A 14,504-nucleotide genomic window follows, 5' to 3' on the forward strand; every position below is an offset into this window, starting at 1 on the left:
CTGAAGCAGCTTGGATTGTGGCCTCTCCACTCTTCCTCCAGACTCTGGGACCTTGACTTCCAAATGAAATGCAAAATTTACTTTCATCTGAAAACACCTTGGACCACTGAGCAACAGTCCAGTTCTTTTTCTCCTTGGCCCAGGTAAGACGTTTCTGGTGTTGTCTATTGGTTATGAGGAATGCAACACTTGTAGCCCATGTCCTGGATACGTCTGTGTGTGGTGGCTCTCGAAGTAATGACTCCAGCAGCAGTCCACTCCTTGTGAATCTCCTCCAAATTTTTGAATTGCCTTTTCTTAACAATCCTTTCAAGGCTGAGGTTATCCTGGTTGCTTGTGCACCTTTTTCTATCACACTTTTCCTTCCACTCAATTTTCCTTTAATATGCTTAAATACAGCACTCTGAACAGTCAGTTCTTTAGCAATGACCTTTTGTGGCCTACCCTCCTTGTGGAGTGTCAATGACTGCCTTCTGGACATCTGTCAAGTCAGCAGTCTTCCCCATGATTGTGGAGCCTACTGAAACAGACTAAGGGGCCTTTTTAAATGCTTAGGAAGCCTTTGCAGGTGTTTTTTGTTAATTATTCTAATTTACTGAGATATTTACTTTTGCAGTTTTCATTGGCTATAAGCCATAATCATCAACATTAACAGAAATAAAAACTTAAAATAGATCACTCCATTTGTAATGACTCTATACGAGTTTCACATTTTGTATTGAATAACTGAAATAAATTAACTTTGTGATGATATTATAATTTTGTGAGAAGCACCTGTATATACATGCCAAGTAAAAAAAAAACAAAAAACGATTACCAGGCCCCAGCTCAGTTCAATGACATCTGGGCAATTAGTGTTGTGAACTGTGTTTCTGGGCTCCCTCTGGTGGTCACTAACGGTATTGTGTTAGGTATGTCTTGTTGCAAGCCTGAGCTCCAGCTGTGTCGTTAAGCAGCGGGTGTTTCCTATTTGAGTCTCCTCTGGACTCAGTCTCTTGCCTGGCATCGTTGTATCCAGACCTATTTGGTCTCCTCCGGATTCCTTTCAGTCTGCCTCATGCAAGAAAAGCTAAGTCTGTTTTGTACAATTTGGATCGTTTGCATTATTCAGTGTTTTTGTCCAGCTTGCTTTACATTTGATTTTTGACTCGCTGGAAGCTCTAGGGGGCTGATATTCTCCCTCCACACCGTCAGTCGATGTGGGGGTTCTTGAATGTTCAGCGTGGATGTTTTGTAGGGTTTTCTGCTAACCGCATAGTCCACTATCTATTTTCTGCTATCTAGACTAGTGGGCCTCACTTTGCTGAATCTAGTTCATCTCTACGTTTGTGTTTTCCTCTTGCCTCACCGTTATTATTTGTTGGGGGCTTTCTATATCTTTGGGGTTCAATTTCTCTGGAGGCAAGCGAGGTCTTATTTTTTCCCTTTAGGGGTAGTCAGTTCTCCGGCTGGCTCGAGACGTCTAGAACCAACGTAGGCACGTTCACCGGCTACTTTTAGTTGTTTGTGTCAGGATCAGGTATGCGGTTAGCCCAGTTTCCACCTCCCTAGAGCAGTATTTATATTTTTGCTATCTTGCCGGAATATCAGAGATCCTCTGCCATTGGTATCATAACAGAATGCCAGGACCAAAAGAAAATGTTTAATGCATCGCAGAAGCGGGATTAAATAGAAGTTCTGAGTTTTTTGGGGTTTTTTTGCTGCAGTTTGCCTAGCTTCTTCCATCCCCTTTTTCTCTGAGTGGCTGAAACTCTGCTGCAGATATGAATGTCCAGACTTTGACTTCTAGTGTGGATCAGCTTGCTGCTAGGGTGCAAAGCATTCAGGATTTTGTTATCCATAGCCCTATGTCTGAACCAAAAATACCTATTCCTGAGCCGTTTTTTGGAGATAGATCTAAATTCCTGAATTTTAGGAATAATTGTAAATTGTTTCTGTCTCTGAAACCTCGTTCCTCTGGTGATTCCGCTCAGCAAGTTAAGATTGTTATTTCCTTCTTGCGCGGTGACCCTCAGGATTGGGCCTTCTCTCTGGCGCCAGGAGATCCTGCATTGGTGAATGTTGATGCGTTTTTTCTGGCACTTGGTTTGCTTTATGAGGAGCCTAATCTTGAAAATCAGGCTGAAAAAATGTTGCTGGTTATCTCTCAGGGTCAGGACAAAGCTGAGGTATATTGCCAAAAATTTCGGAAATGGTCCGTGCTTACTCAATGGAATGAGTGTGCACTGGCCGCAAATTTCAGAAATGGTCTTTCTGAAGCCATTAAAGATGTGATGGTGGGGTTTCCTATCCCTACAGGTCTAAATGATTCAATGGCTCTAGCCATTCAAATTGATCGACGTTTGCGGGAGCGCAAATCTGTTAATCCTTTGGCGGTGCTGTCTGAACGGTCACCTGATTCTATGCAATGTGACAAAATTCTGACCAGAGCCGAGCGACAAAATCATAGACGTCAAAATGGGTTGTGTTTCTACTGTGGTGATTCAACACATGTTATCTCAGCATGCTCTAAACGTTTAAAGAAAAAAGTTAATCCTGTCGCCATTGGTACTTTTCAGCCTAAGTTTATTTTGTCTGTGACTTTAATTTGTTCATTATCTTCTTACTCAGTTATGGCTTTTGTGGATTCTGGTGCTGCTTTAAGTCTGATGGATTTGTCGTTTGCCAAGCGCTGCGGTTTTGTCCTGGAGCCTTTGGAAAATCCTATTCCTCTTAGAGGAATTGATTCTACGCCATTGGCAGAGAATAAACCTCAGTATTGGACGCAGGTGACCATGTGCATGACTCCTGTACATCAGGAGGTGATTCGTTTTTTGGTACTGCATAAAATGCATGATGTTGTCGTTTTGGGTCTGCCATGGTTACAGGCCCATAATCCAGTTTTAGATTGGAAAGCTGACTGTGTCTAGTTGGGGGTGTCAGGGGATTCATGGCGATTCTCCATTGGTGTCTATTGCTTCTTCTACTCCTTCTGAGATCCCTGAGTTTTTGTCAGACTTTCAGGATGTATTTAATGAGGCCAGGTCCAGTGCCCTTCCTACTCATAGGGACTGTGATTGTGCTATAGATTTGATTCCTGGTAGTAAGTTTCCTAAGGGACGACTCTTTAATTTATCTGTGCCAGAGCATGCCGCGATGCGGAGTTATATAAAGGAGTCTTTGGAGAAGGGACATATTCGCCCATCCTCGTCCCCTCTTGGTGCAGGATTCTTTTTTGTGGGCAAGAAAGATGGGTCTCTGAGACCTTGTATTGATTATCGTCTTCTGAATAAGATCACTGTTAAATTTCAGTATCCTTTGCCATTGTTGTCTGATTTGTTTGCTCGGATTAAGGGATCCAGTTGGTTCACCAAGATAGATCTTCGTGGTGCGTATAACCTTGTGCGCATAAAGCAGGGAGATGAATGGAAAACGGCATTTAATACGCCTGAGGGTCATTTTGAGTACCTGGTGATGCCTTTCGGATTATCTAATGCTCCTTCTGTGTTTCAGTCCTTCATGCATGACATCTTCCGGAAATATCTGGATAAATTTATGATTATTTATCTGGATGATATTTTGTTTTTTTCTGATGATTGGGAGTCCCATGTGAACCAGGTCAGGATGGTGTTTCAGGTTTTGCGGGAGAATGCTCTATTTGTGAAGGGCTCAAAATGTATCTTTGGGGTACAGAAGGTTTCTTTTTTGGGTTTTATTTTTTCCCCTTCTACTGTGGAGATGGACCCAGTTAAGGTCCGTGCCATTCATGACTGGACTCAGCCCACGTCTGTTAAGAGCCTGCAGAAGTTCTTGGGCTTTGCTAATTTTTACCGTCGTTTTATCGCTAATTTCTCCAGCGTGGTTAAACCTTTGACGGATATGACCAAGAAGGGTTCTGATGTTGCGAATTGGTCTCCTGCGGCCGTGGAGGCCTTTCGGGAGCTGAAGCGTCGGTTTACTTCAGCACCAGTCTTGTGCCAGCCGGATGTCTCTCTTCCCTTCCAGGTTGAAGTTGATGCTTCTGAAATTGGTGCAGGGGCTGTTTTGTCGCAAAAAAGTTCTGATGGCTCCGTGATGAAGCCATGCGCCTTCTTTTCAAGGAAATTTTCGCCTGCTGAGCGGAACTACGATGTTGGTAATCGGGAGTTGTTGGGCATGAAGTGGGCATTTGAGGAGTGGCGACATTGGCTCGAGGGAGCTAGACATCGTGTGGTGGTCTTGACTGATCATAAAAATCTGATTTACCTCGAGTCTGCCAAGCGCCTGAATCCTAGACAGGCCCGTTGGTCGTTGTTTTTCTCCCGTTTTGACTTTGTGGTCTCGTACCTGCCTGGTTCGAAGAACGTGAAGGCTGATGCACTTTCTAGGAGTTTTGTGCCTGATTCTCCGGGAGTCTCTGAGCCGGCTGGTATTCTCAGAGAGGGAGTAATTTTGTCTGCCATTTCCCCAGATTTGCGACGAGGGCTGCAAAAATTTCAGGCTGACAGGCCTGATTGTTGTCCACCAGAGAGATTGTTTGTCCCTGATGGATGGACCAACAGAGTTATTTCTGAGGTTCATTCTTCGGTGTTGGTGGGACATCCTGGGATTTTCGGTACCAGAGATTTGGTGGCCAGGTCCTTTTGGTGGCCTTCCTTGTCGCGGGATGTGCGTTCTTTTGTGCAGTCCTGTGGGATTTGTGCTCGGGCTAAGCCTTGCTGTTCTCGTGCCAGCGGGTTGCTTTTGCCCTTGCCTATCCCAAAGAGGCCTTGGACGCACATTTCCATGGATTTCATTTCGGATCTTCCGGTGTCTCGGAAGATGTCTGTCATCTGGGTGGTGTGCGATCGTTTTTCTAAAATGGTCCATTTGGTGCCCTTGCCTAAGTTGCCTTCCTCCTCTGATTTGGTTCCTTTGTTCTTTCAGAATGTGGTTCGTTTGCATGGCATCCCTGAGAATATTGTATCTGACAGAGGATCCCAGTTTGTGTCCAGATTCTGGCGATCCTTTTGTGCTAAGATGGGTATTGATTTGTCTTTTTCGTCGGCTTTTCATCCTCAGACTAATGGCCAGATCGAGCGAACTAATCAGACGTTGGAGACTTATTTGAGATGTTTTGTTTCTGCTGATCAGGATGACTGGGTTACCTTTTTGCCACTTGCCGAGTTTGCCCTTAATAATTGGGCTAGTTCTGCCACCTTGGTTTCGCCCTTTTTCTGCAACTCTGGTTTTCATCCTCGTTTCTCCTCGGGTCAGGTTGAACCTTCTGACTGTCCTGGGGTTGATTCTGTGGTGGATAGGTTGCAGCGGATTTGGAACCATGTGGTGGACAATTTGAAATTGTCACAAGACAAGGCCCAGCGGTTTGCCAACCGCCGCCGCGGTGTGGGTCCCCGACTTCGTGTTGGGGATTTGGTTTGGTTGTCTTCTCGGCATGTTCCTTTGAAAGTCTCCTCTCCTAAGTTCAAGCTTCGCTTTATCGGTCCTTATAAGATTTTGGAAATCCTTAACCCGGTGTCTTTTCGCTTGGACCTTCCAGCGTCTTTTGCTATTCATAGTGTGTTCCATAGGTCCTTGTTGCGGCAGTACGTGGTGCCTATGGTTCCTGCTGTTGAGCCTCCTGCCCCGGTTTTGGTTGAGGGCGAGTTGGAGTACGTGGTGGAGAAGATTCTGGATTCTCGTATCTCTAGACGGAAACTCCAGTATTTAGTTAAGTGGAAGGGCTATGGTCAGGAGGATAATTCCTGGGTTGTCGCCTCTGATCTTCATGCGGCTGATTTGGTTCATGCCTTTCACGCTGCTCATCCTGATCGCCCTGGGGGTCTTGGTGAGGGTTCGGTGACCCCTCCTCAAGGGGGGGGTACTGTTGTGAACTGTGTTTCTGGGCTCCCTCTGGTGGTCACTAACGGTATTGTGTTAGGTATGTCTTGTTGCAGGCCTGAGCTCCAGCTGTGTCGTTAAGCAGCGGGTGTTTCCTATTTGAGTCTCCTCTGGACTCAGTCTCTTGCCTGGCATCGTTGTATCCAGACCTATTTGGTCTCCTCCGGATTCCTTTCAGTCTGCCTCATGCAAGAAAAGCTAAGTCTGTTTTGTACAATTTGGATCGTTTGCATTATTCAGTGTTTTTGTCCAGCTTGCTTTACATTTGATTTTTGACTCGCTGGAAGCTCTAGGGGGCTGATATTCTCCCTCCACACCGTCAGTCGATGTGGGGGTTCTTGAATGTTCAGCGTGGATGTTTTGTAGGGTTTTCTGCTAACCGCATAGTCCACTATCTATTTTCTGCTATCTAGACTAGTGGGCCTCACTTTGCTGAATCTAGTTCATCTCTACGTTTGTGTTTTCCTCTTGCCTCACCGTTATTATTTGTTGGGGGCTTTCTATATCTTTGGGGTTCAATTTCTCTGGAGGTCTTATTTTTTCCCTTTAGGGGTAGTCAGTTCTCCGGCTGGCTCGAGACGTCTAGAACCAACGTAGGCACGTTCACCGGCTACTTTTAGTTGTTTGTGTCAGGATCAGGTATGCGGTTAGCCCAGTTTCCACCTCCCTAGAGCAGTATTTATATTTTTGCTATCTTGCCGGAATATCAGAGATCCTCTGCCATTGGGATCATAACAAATTAGTTTGGTTTTTCGAAAGCTGCTCATACACTTGAGTCCTTGGAGTAACTGCTGGACAATACAGCAGGTGGCAGGAATGGTCAAGTCGTCGGGTCAGAACCAAGAGGTCAGACAAACAATAAAAATTGAAAAAGATAAAGATTATTCAGGAAACGTGCTGATGTCAGAATGGGAATAACACAGTTGTTGGACTGTATGTGAATTGAGACAGTTCTTGCCCCTGTATGTCCCAAAGTGTATTCATAATTCTCCGCTAAGCAGAAAAAATACCCACAGAAAATACATTACAGGAAAATATTAGACAATATTTTATATTATTCCAAATCCTAATTCGTGTTTAACTGAAATCATACTGGGCCTCGTCCTCTAATGCTCGGTGTTATCTGCTTCTCATAGCGGCAGGGTACACCATGACTAGGGAACCTAGCAGGAGCGGGCCGTGAAATGGAGTGACTGTCCCTTTTCAAGGGTTACAGCAATGTGTTCCAGACTGTGCGGAGACTGTGGATGGAGCGGGAATCCCAGCTGGAGATAGAAATAGTTGTTTCCCTTATCTAATCAATGACCGGACATTTTTGGCACTTGTATTTTTAGCAGGATGGCACTAGGAGTAATGTTAAAGTCTGGGATTTCTTAGGCCGTCCACTCCACTTGTCTTTTAGACTGCACCAAACACTCACAGTGAGCTGGTCTGCGGGAATGGTAAGTGTTGAGGATCTGCACCTAATCAAAGCTCTGATTTGGGGTCTGTTTAAAGGAATCCGTCACCAGCTTTTAGCTGCCATATCTGAATAGTTTTTATAAAAATCACTGCATATCAGCTGCAGCGCTGGCCGAGCTCAGGAGTCTGCTCCGTGCTATGCCGATGCTGTGGACGCCTCATATTTCGGAGCTGCACACTCACCTGGCCTTGGAGCTGCTAACTGACAGCTGGCCCTGAGGCTCTGTTCCCACATTGACTATTTGGTGCAATTTGGAAGTTGCAGATTTTCTGCATTTCTGTACTTATTAGGCTATGTGCACACGTTCAGGATTTCTTGCAGAAATTTCCTGAGCAAAACTGGACATTTTCTGCAAGTAATCCGCATGCGTTTTTTTGCGCATTTTTTTTTCCAGAGATTTCCCAATGCAATGATATAGTGGGAAGTCGCAAAAAATCCGCAAAATTAATGAACATGCTGCATTTTTTATCGCGATGCGTTTTTTTTGTGGAAAAAAAAATGCATCATGTGCACAAAAATTGCGGAATGCATTCTAAATGATGGGACACATAACGTATGAGTTTTTATTGCGAAAAACGTGAAAAATCTGCAACGTGTGCACACAGCCTTAGCGTATTTTTTTGGTCTATAAAACCCACTTTTTTTTCCTCCAAAACTTTGGAGAAAGTGGAGCATGTCTTATAGTCAGGATGTACCTTATAGTCCGGCTGTGGATGGGGGTGGGCAGCTGCCGGCATCAGAATACCAGAATAGGGACATACACTCACTGGCCACTTTATTAGGTACACCTGTCCAACTTCTTGTTAACACTTAATTTCTAATCAGCCAATCACATGGCGGCAACTCAGTGCATTTAGGCATGTAGACATGGTCAAGACAATCTCCTGCAGTTCAAACCGAGCATCAGTATGGGGAAGAAAGGTGATTTGAGTGCCTTTGAACGTGGCATGGTTGTTGGTGCCAGAAGGGCTGGTCTGAGTATTTCAAAAACTGCTGATCTACTGGGATTTTCACGCACAACCATCTCTAGGGTTTACAGGGAATGGTCCGAAAAAGAAAAAAAATCCAGTGAGCGGCAGTTCTGTGGGCGGAAATGCCTTGTTGATGCCAGAGGTCAGAGGAGAATGGGCAGACTGGTTCGAGCTGATAGAAAGGCAACAGTGACTCAAATCGCCACCCGTTACAACCAAGGTAGGCCTAAGAGCATCTCTGAATGCACAGTGCGTCGAACTTTGAGGCAGATGGGCTACAGCAGCAGAAGACCACACCGGGTACCACTCCTTTCAGCTAAGAACAGGAAACTGAGGCTACAATTTGTACAAGCTCATCGAAATTGGACAGTAGAAGATTGGAAAAACGTTGCTTGGTCTGATGAGTCTCGATTTCTGCTGCGACATTCGGATGGTAGGGTCAGAATTTGGCGTAAACAACATGAAAGCATGGATCCATCCTGCCTTGTATGGAGCATCTTTGGGATGTGCAGCCGACAAATCTGCGGCAACTGTGTGATGCCATCATGTCAATATGGACCAAAATCTCTGAGGAATGCTTCCAGCACCTTGTTGAATCTATGCCACGAAGAATTGAGGCAGTTCTGAAGGCAAAAGGGGGTCCAACCCGTTACTAGCATGGTGTACCTAATAAAGTGGCTGGTGAGTGTATATATCAGGATTGGGGGGGGGGGCATATACACCAGGATGAGGATATTAGTATCGAATTAAGGGATATTACCCCCTATAACAGTGTCAGCAGGAGATTCCCTCCCCGTCCCACCATAGCAGTCTCTCATGAGCATATTTTCTACTTACATTTTTTTTTTCTATTTTCCTCCTTTAAAACCCAGGTTCGCCTTATGGTTCGATGTGTCGTATAGGCCGAAAAATACGGTTACTTAGGTTACTTGTGTTTTTTAATGCGTTTTTTCTTTTTTTTTTACATGTGATTTTATTATGGTTTTGATGCTGTGTTTTTTTTGTTTGTTAGTATGTTATGTTTTAAATAAAGCTGCTTTGTTTTTGATACTTCTTGGTATTTGAATTTGCCAAAACTTTGATACGGTGATGTACAGATTATCTGTTTTTAGTGCGCTGTCACAGAGGAAAGGCAGTGTGTGTGTGTGTGTGTGTATATATACACACACATACATACATATATATATATATATACACATACATATATATATATACACACATACATATATATATATACACACATACATATATATATATATATATATATACACATACATATATATACATACATACATACACATATATATATATATATATATATATATATATATATATATACACACACATATATACATATATATATATACACATATATATATATATATATATATATATATATATATACAAATATATATATACATACATATATACATATATACATATATGTACACATATATACATATACACACACACACACACACACACACACATATACACACACATACGTGTATATGCTATTAACCTGCAGATTTCCCACAATAGTGAAAGTCTATGGAGAAAATCTGCGCATAACCCGTATACCTGCAAGAGAAGTAGTCATGTTGCGCATTTCACACACCCACCACAGCTCAATTTATCTACTGTAAAAGAAAAAAACCACAGTGGGACGTAAAATTTCTATAAATCCAATCCACCTTGCTGGAACTATAAGAAGAGGCATTTTTTTGCTCAACGAAAATACACAGCGTCCAGAACTCACCAAAAAATGCATCATGTACACTTAAAGGGGTATTCCCATCTCCAAGATCTTATCCCAATAAGTAGCAGGTATAATAATAATATTATCAAATTAGAAATATAGAATAGTTTTTCTGATTCGCCATGTCCCTTTCCTCATGTGCAGGGATTGCAGGACCTTAGGTATCCATGGTTACGACCACTGACATAGTGACAGTTAGCTAGTCGCTAGTGGTTGTAATAATGGATACCTAACTGTCACTATACCAGTGGTCATAACCATGGATACCCAACTGTCACTATATCAATGGTCGTAACCATGGATACCTAAGGTCCTGCAATGCCTGTAAATGAGGGAAGAGACATAGCAAATCAGAAGAACTATACTACGGTTATAATTGGAGGCATTTGCTAATATAATTATTATTGCACCTACTACATATTGGGATAGGATCTTAGAGATGGGAATACCCCTTTAACCTTAGCCTTCCATGATCTTGTCAGTTATGCACAAATATACACAATACTTTTACTAAGATTTTTTTCTTCCCTTTTATTTTAGCGCTTTGCTTGTGCGATGAATATAATTGAGGCGTTTCAAAGTAATCATTTAGAGTGTTCTTATTGTTCTTATGTAATTGCACATTGCTCTCATCCTCCGATACAAATGGAAAATTTTGCTCTAAAGGGGCAGGATGTGAAAATAGCACCAAAAAACGTCAATATTTTCTTTTCCTTTTTAACTAAAAAAAAAAAATTACAACACTCACTGGAATTGTATGGTTGTAGCAGAGTTACAGCAAAAACAGGTACAACATTTGGCTTTGTTTTGCAGCTGTTTTATGCTAAAACTGCCCCACGTAACAAAACAGGCCCATTGTGCTTACAACACGTTAAATAGAAAAAACACCACACGTTCAGTTCAAGGTTTCACAGGCTTCAGGGCGAGCATGCTTACATGGTTACTAGAAAGTATGGAAGGGGAGAGGGACTTTTCTGATTTAGGGACAGGCTACAGTCTTCTATTCATCTTGCTTCCGTTTTGGCTTCTTTGGATTTCGAGAACGGCTCTTTGCTTTGCATAGTGGGCAAATGGGTGCGTTACGATGGATCTGCTGGTGGCAAGACAAGCAGGCCTGGGGAGAAAGTACAAAGTTAGATCATTCATTTTTACCATAGCACCACAAATGCAAAATATACATTATAATGGGGAGAGGAGGAAGGATTTCTTCCAGGCACCGCACGCCCAAGATATAAACCCAAAAGAAATATTCATTAAAAAAAAATTATATCTAATAATTATTACTTTATTTATATAAAAGATGATTGCACAAAAAATATATTAAAAACAAGACTTTATTTAAAACAATTTAAAAACAAAAATGAAACAAAAAATATATTCATTATATTCCACTGTCTGTGCAGGGCAGGGCATGTCAAACTGATTGGTAAAAATTAATTAATAAAAAATAAATACAATATATAATTAACAGTGGTACTCAATTCAAATATTATTACTATAAAATGATATCAAGTGAATCAAATTAATAACACACACACATAATAAATATATATATATATCTATCTCTGTGAAAATAAAAAATAAAAATCAATAGATAATGTGTTCATAAAAAATCCCCATAATCACAATTCATAAAGTGCATACCACAAAAGAAATATATAAGTATATGTCTATTAAGAGCAATTGAAATATAAAGTGAAAAGTTATATGACCAAAACCAAGTAGCAAAAATAAGGAAAAAAAAAAAAAAGTTATTAAGTGAGATGTGAATGCCAGTCAATCAACATATAAAGTAAATACCAACCAGTACTGACATACCTCTGCCCCTGCACACACCACTCCAACGCGCGTTTCGCTTTCACTTCGTCGTGGAATCTGGGTGATTTTGGCTATGTACAGTGGCTTGTGAAAGTATTCACCCCAGTAGCGTACCGGGGGGGCAGAGGGTGCGGGCGCCCCGGGCCCGGTGCTCTGGAGGGCGCCCACCGGGAGCTACGCTACTGCAACTGTATCGGCATGCGCAGTTACATGCTGCGGCAGAGCAGGGAGAATCGATCTCTCTGCTCTGCCACTATGGGGCCCCTGAGCAGGCGGGGGGGCCAGGTGCCAGCAGTGGGCCTCCCGCCATCATCGGAAGATCAGCTGTACCGGCATTTAGCCGATACAGCTGATCGCATTGATGGGAGAAGGAGCGATACTCTCCTTCTCCCATCATCCCCCTGTCAGTGTCGGCGTCTGACGTCGCCGACACTGACAGCGGGCGCGATGACATCACTGCCGGGCGCCCGCTGTCAGGAGATCAGTGGGAGCAGGACAGGAACCAGGAAGGAGAGAGGTGAGTATTTATTTTTTAATGGGTGCTGCCTTATTACAGGGTCTGACTATGGGGGGGCTGCCTTATTACAGGGTCTGACTATAGGGGTGCTGCCTTATTACAGGGTCTGCCTATGGGGATGCTGCCTTATTACTGGGTCTGCCTATAGGGGTGCTGGCTTATTACAGGGTCTGACTATGGGGGGCTGCCTTATTACAGGGTCTGCCTATAGGGGTGCTGCCTAATTACAGGGTCTGCCTATAGGGGTGCTGCCTTATTACAGGGTCTGCCTATAGGGGTGCTGGCTTATTATAGGGTCTGACTAAGGGGCTGCCTTATTACAGGGTCTGCCTATAGGGGTGCTGCCTTATTACAGGGTCTGCCTATGTGGGTACTGCCTTATTACAGGGTCTGACTAAGAGGCTGCCTTATTACAGGGTCTGACTATGGGGGCTGCCTCAGTACATGGTCTGACTATGGGGGCTGCCGTATGCTATAGAGTCTGCCTATGGGGAGTGTATTATTCTATATTGTGGACTATTTGGAGCATTATGCTCCTGTATATGGAGGCCATCTGGGGGCCATCATACAGTATGGAGATTACAGTGTGGGCATCATTTTACATTGTTGAAGCCATCAAACAGTTTGGGGGCTACTAAGGAGTCAGTATACTGTGTGGGTGCATTATGCTGTGTATAAGAGAACATCATGCTGTGTAAAGGGGAGCTGTACAGGGGGAGACTCAGGATTTTATTAAATGTAAAGTGGGCACTTACTGTTATAGGGGAACTCAGGATACTGTGGCTATCAAAGGGGCACACAGGGCATTATTACTTTCTAGGGGAAAAATATGGGCTCTGTTTTCTGGGGCAGGGCGCAGGGCCGCGCTTAGTAACCCGATGTTTACCCTTGTTACCAGCGTAAATGTAAAAAAAAAACAAACAGTACATACTCACCATCTGATGTCCGTCAGGTCCCTTGCCGTCTGCTTCCTGCTCTGACTGAGATTCGGCCGTACAGTGAGAGCAGAGCGCAGCAGTGACGTCACCGCTGCGCTCTGCTCTCACTGTACGGCGGCACTCAGTCAGAGCAGGAAGCAGACGGCAAGGGACCTGACGGACATCAGATGGTGAGTATGTACTGTTTGTTTTTTTTGGTAACCAGGGTAAACATCGGGTTACTAAGCGCGGCCCTGCGCTTAGTAACCCGATGTTTACCCTGGTTACCCGGGTGCTGCAGGGGGACTTCGGCATCGTTGAAGACAGTTTCAACGATGCCGAAGTCGTTCCCCTGATCGTTGGTCGCTGGAGAGAGCTGTCTGTGTGACAGCTCCCCAGCGACAAAACAGCGACGCTGCAGCGATCAGCATCGTTGTCTGTATCGCTGCAGCGTCGCTGTGTGTGACGGGGCCTTAACAGTGCGGTCATCTGCTGAGGTTCTCCAGTATTAGGGCGCATCACTGAGTTGTAATCAAGGTTACCTGGTTAGGGGCCCACTCAGAAGCTTCGCCCCCCTTGGACCAAAACCCTAGCTACGCCTCTGATTCACCCCCTTGGCATTTTTCGTGTTTTACTACCTCACAACTAAGAATTTAGTTAATTCAAGTTACATGGTTTCCTCTCGTGAACAGCAATCTTCAAGTCTGACCACAGATTAAGGTCTGGGCTTTGACTAGGCCACTCCAAAACATTTATACGTTTCCCCTTAAACCACTCGAGTGTTGCTTTAGCCGTATGCTTTGGGTCCTTGTCTTGTTGGAAGGTGAACCTCCTTCCCAGGCTCAAAACACTGACGCACTGAAACAGGTTTTGCTCAAGAATATCCCTGTATTTTGCACCATCTATCTTCCTCTCGACTCAGACCATTTTCCCTGTCCCTGCTGCCAGAAAACACCCCCACAGCTTGATGCTACCACCACCATGTTTAACTGTGAGGATGGTGATCTTGGATTGATCAGCTGTGTTGGTTTGTCGCCAGACACCGCTTACCTTAGTGGTTAAAAAATTCAATTTTGGTCTCATCTAACCACAGCACATTCCTACATACATTTGGAGAGTCTCCCACATGTCTTTTAGCAAACTCAAAATGAGACTTATAATTTTTGTGTGCAAGTAAAGGCACTTTTCCATTAAGGCAACCTCTATGGAGTGTACAGCTTAT

At 43.7% G+C, this 14,504-nt stretch overlaps 1 protein-coding gene across 1 annotated transcript in view; it reads right to left on the reverse strand.

The window, feature by feature from the left end:
* Positions 1-10,542: 10,542 nt before the first annotated feature.
* ZC4H2 (zinc finger C4H2-type containing) overlaps positions 10,543-14,504 on the reverse strand; it is a 36,425-nt gene continuing 32,463 nt past the window's right edge. Inside the window, exon 5 of the mRNA XM_077285077.1 lies at positions 10,543-11,144. Within this exon, the coding sequence (XP_077141192.1) occupies positions 11,031-11,144 (114 nt within the window). The 3' untranslated portion in view covers positions 10,543-11,030. The remainder of the gene's footprint in view (positions 11,145-14,504) is intronic.

This window comes from Ranitomeya variabilis, chromosome 2, assembly GCF_051348905.1.
Source record: "Ranitomeya variabilis isolate aRanVar5 chromosome 2, aRanVar5.hap1, whole genome shotgun sequence".
NCBI lineage: Eukaryota > Metazoa > Chordata > Amphibia > Anura > Dendrobatidae > Ranitomeya > Ranitomeya variabilis.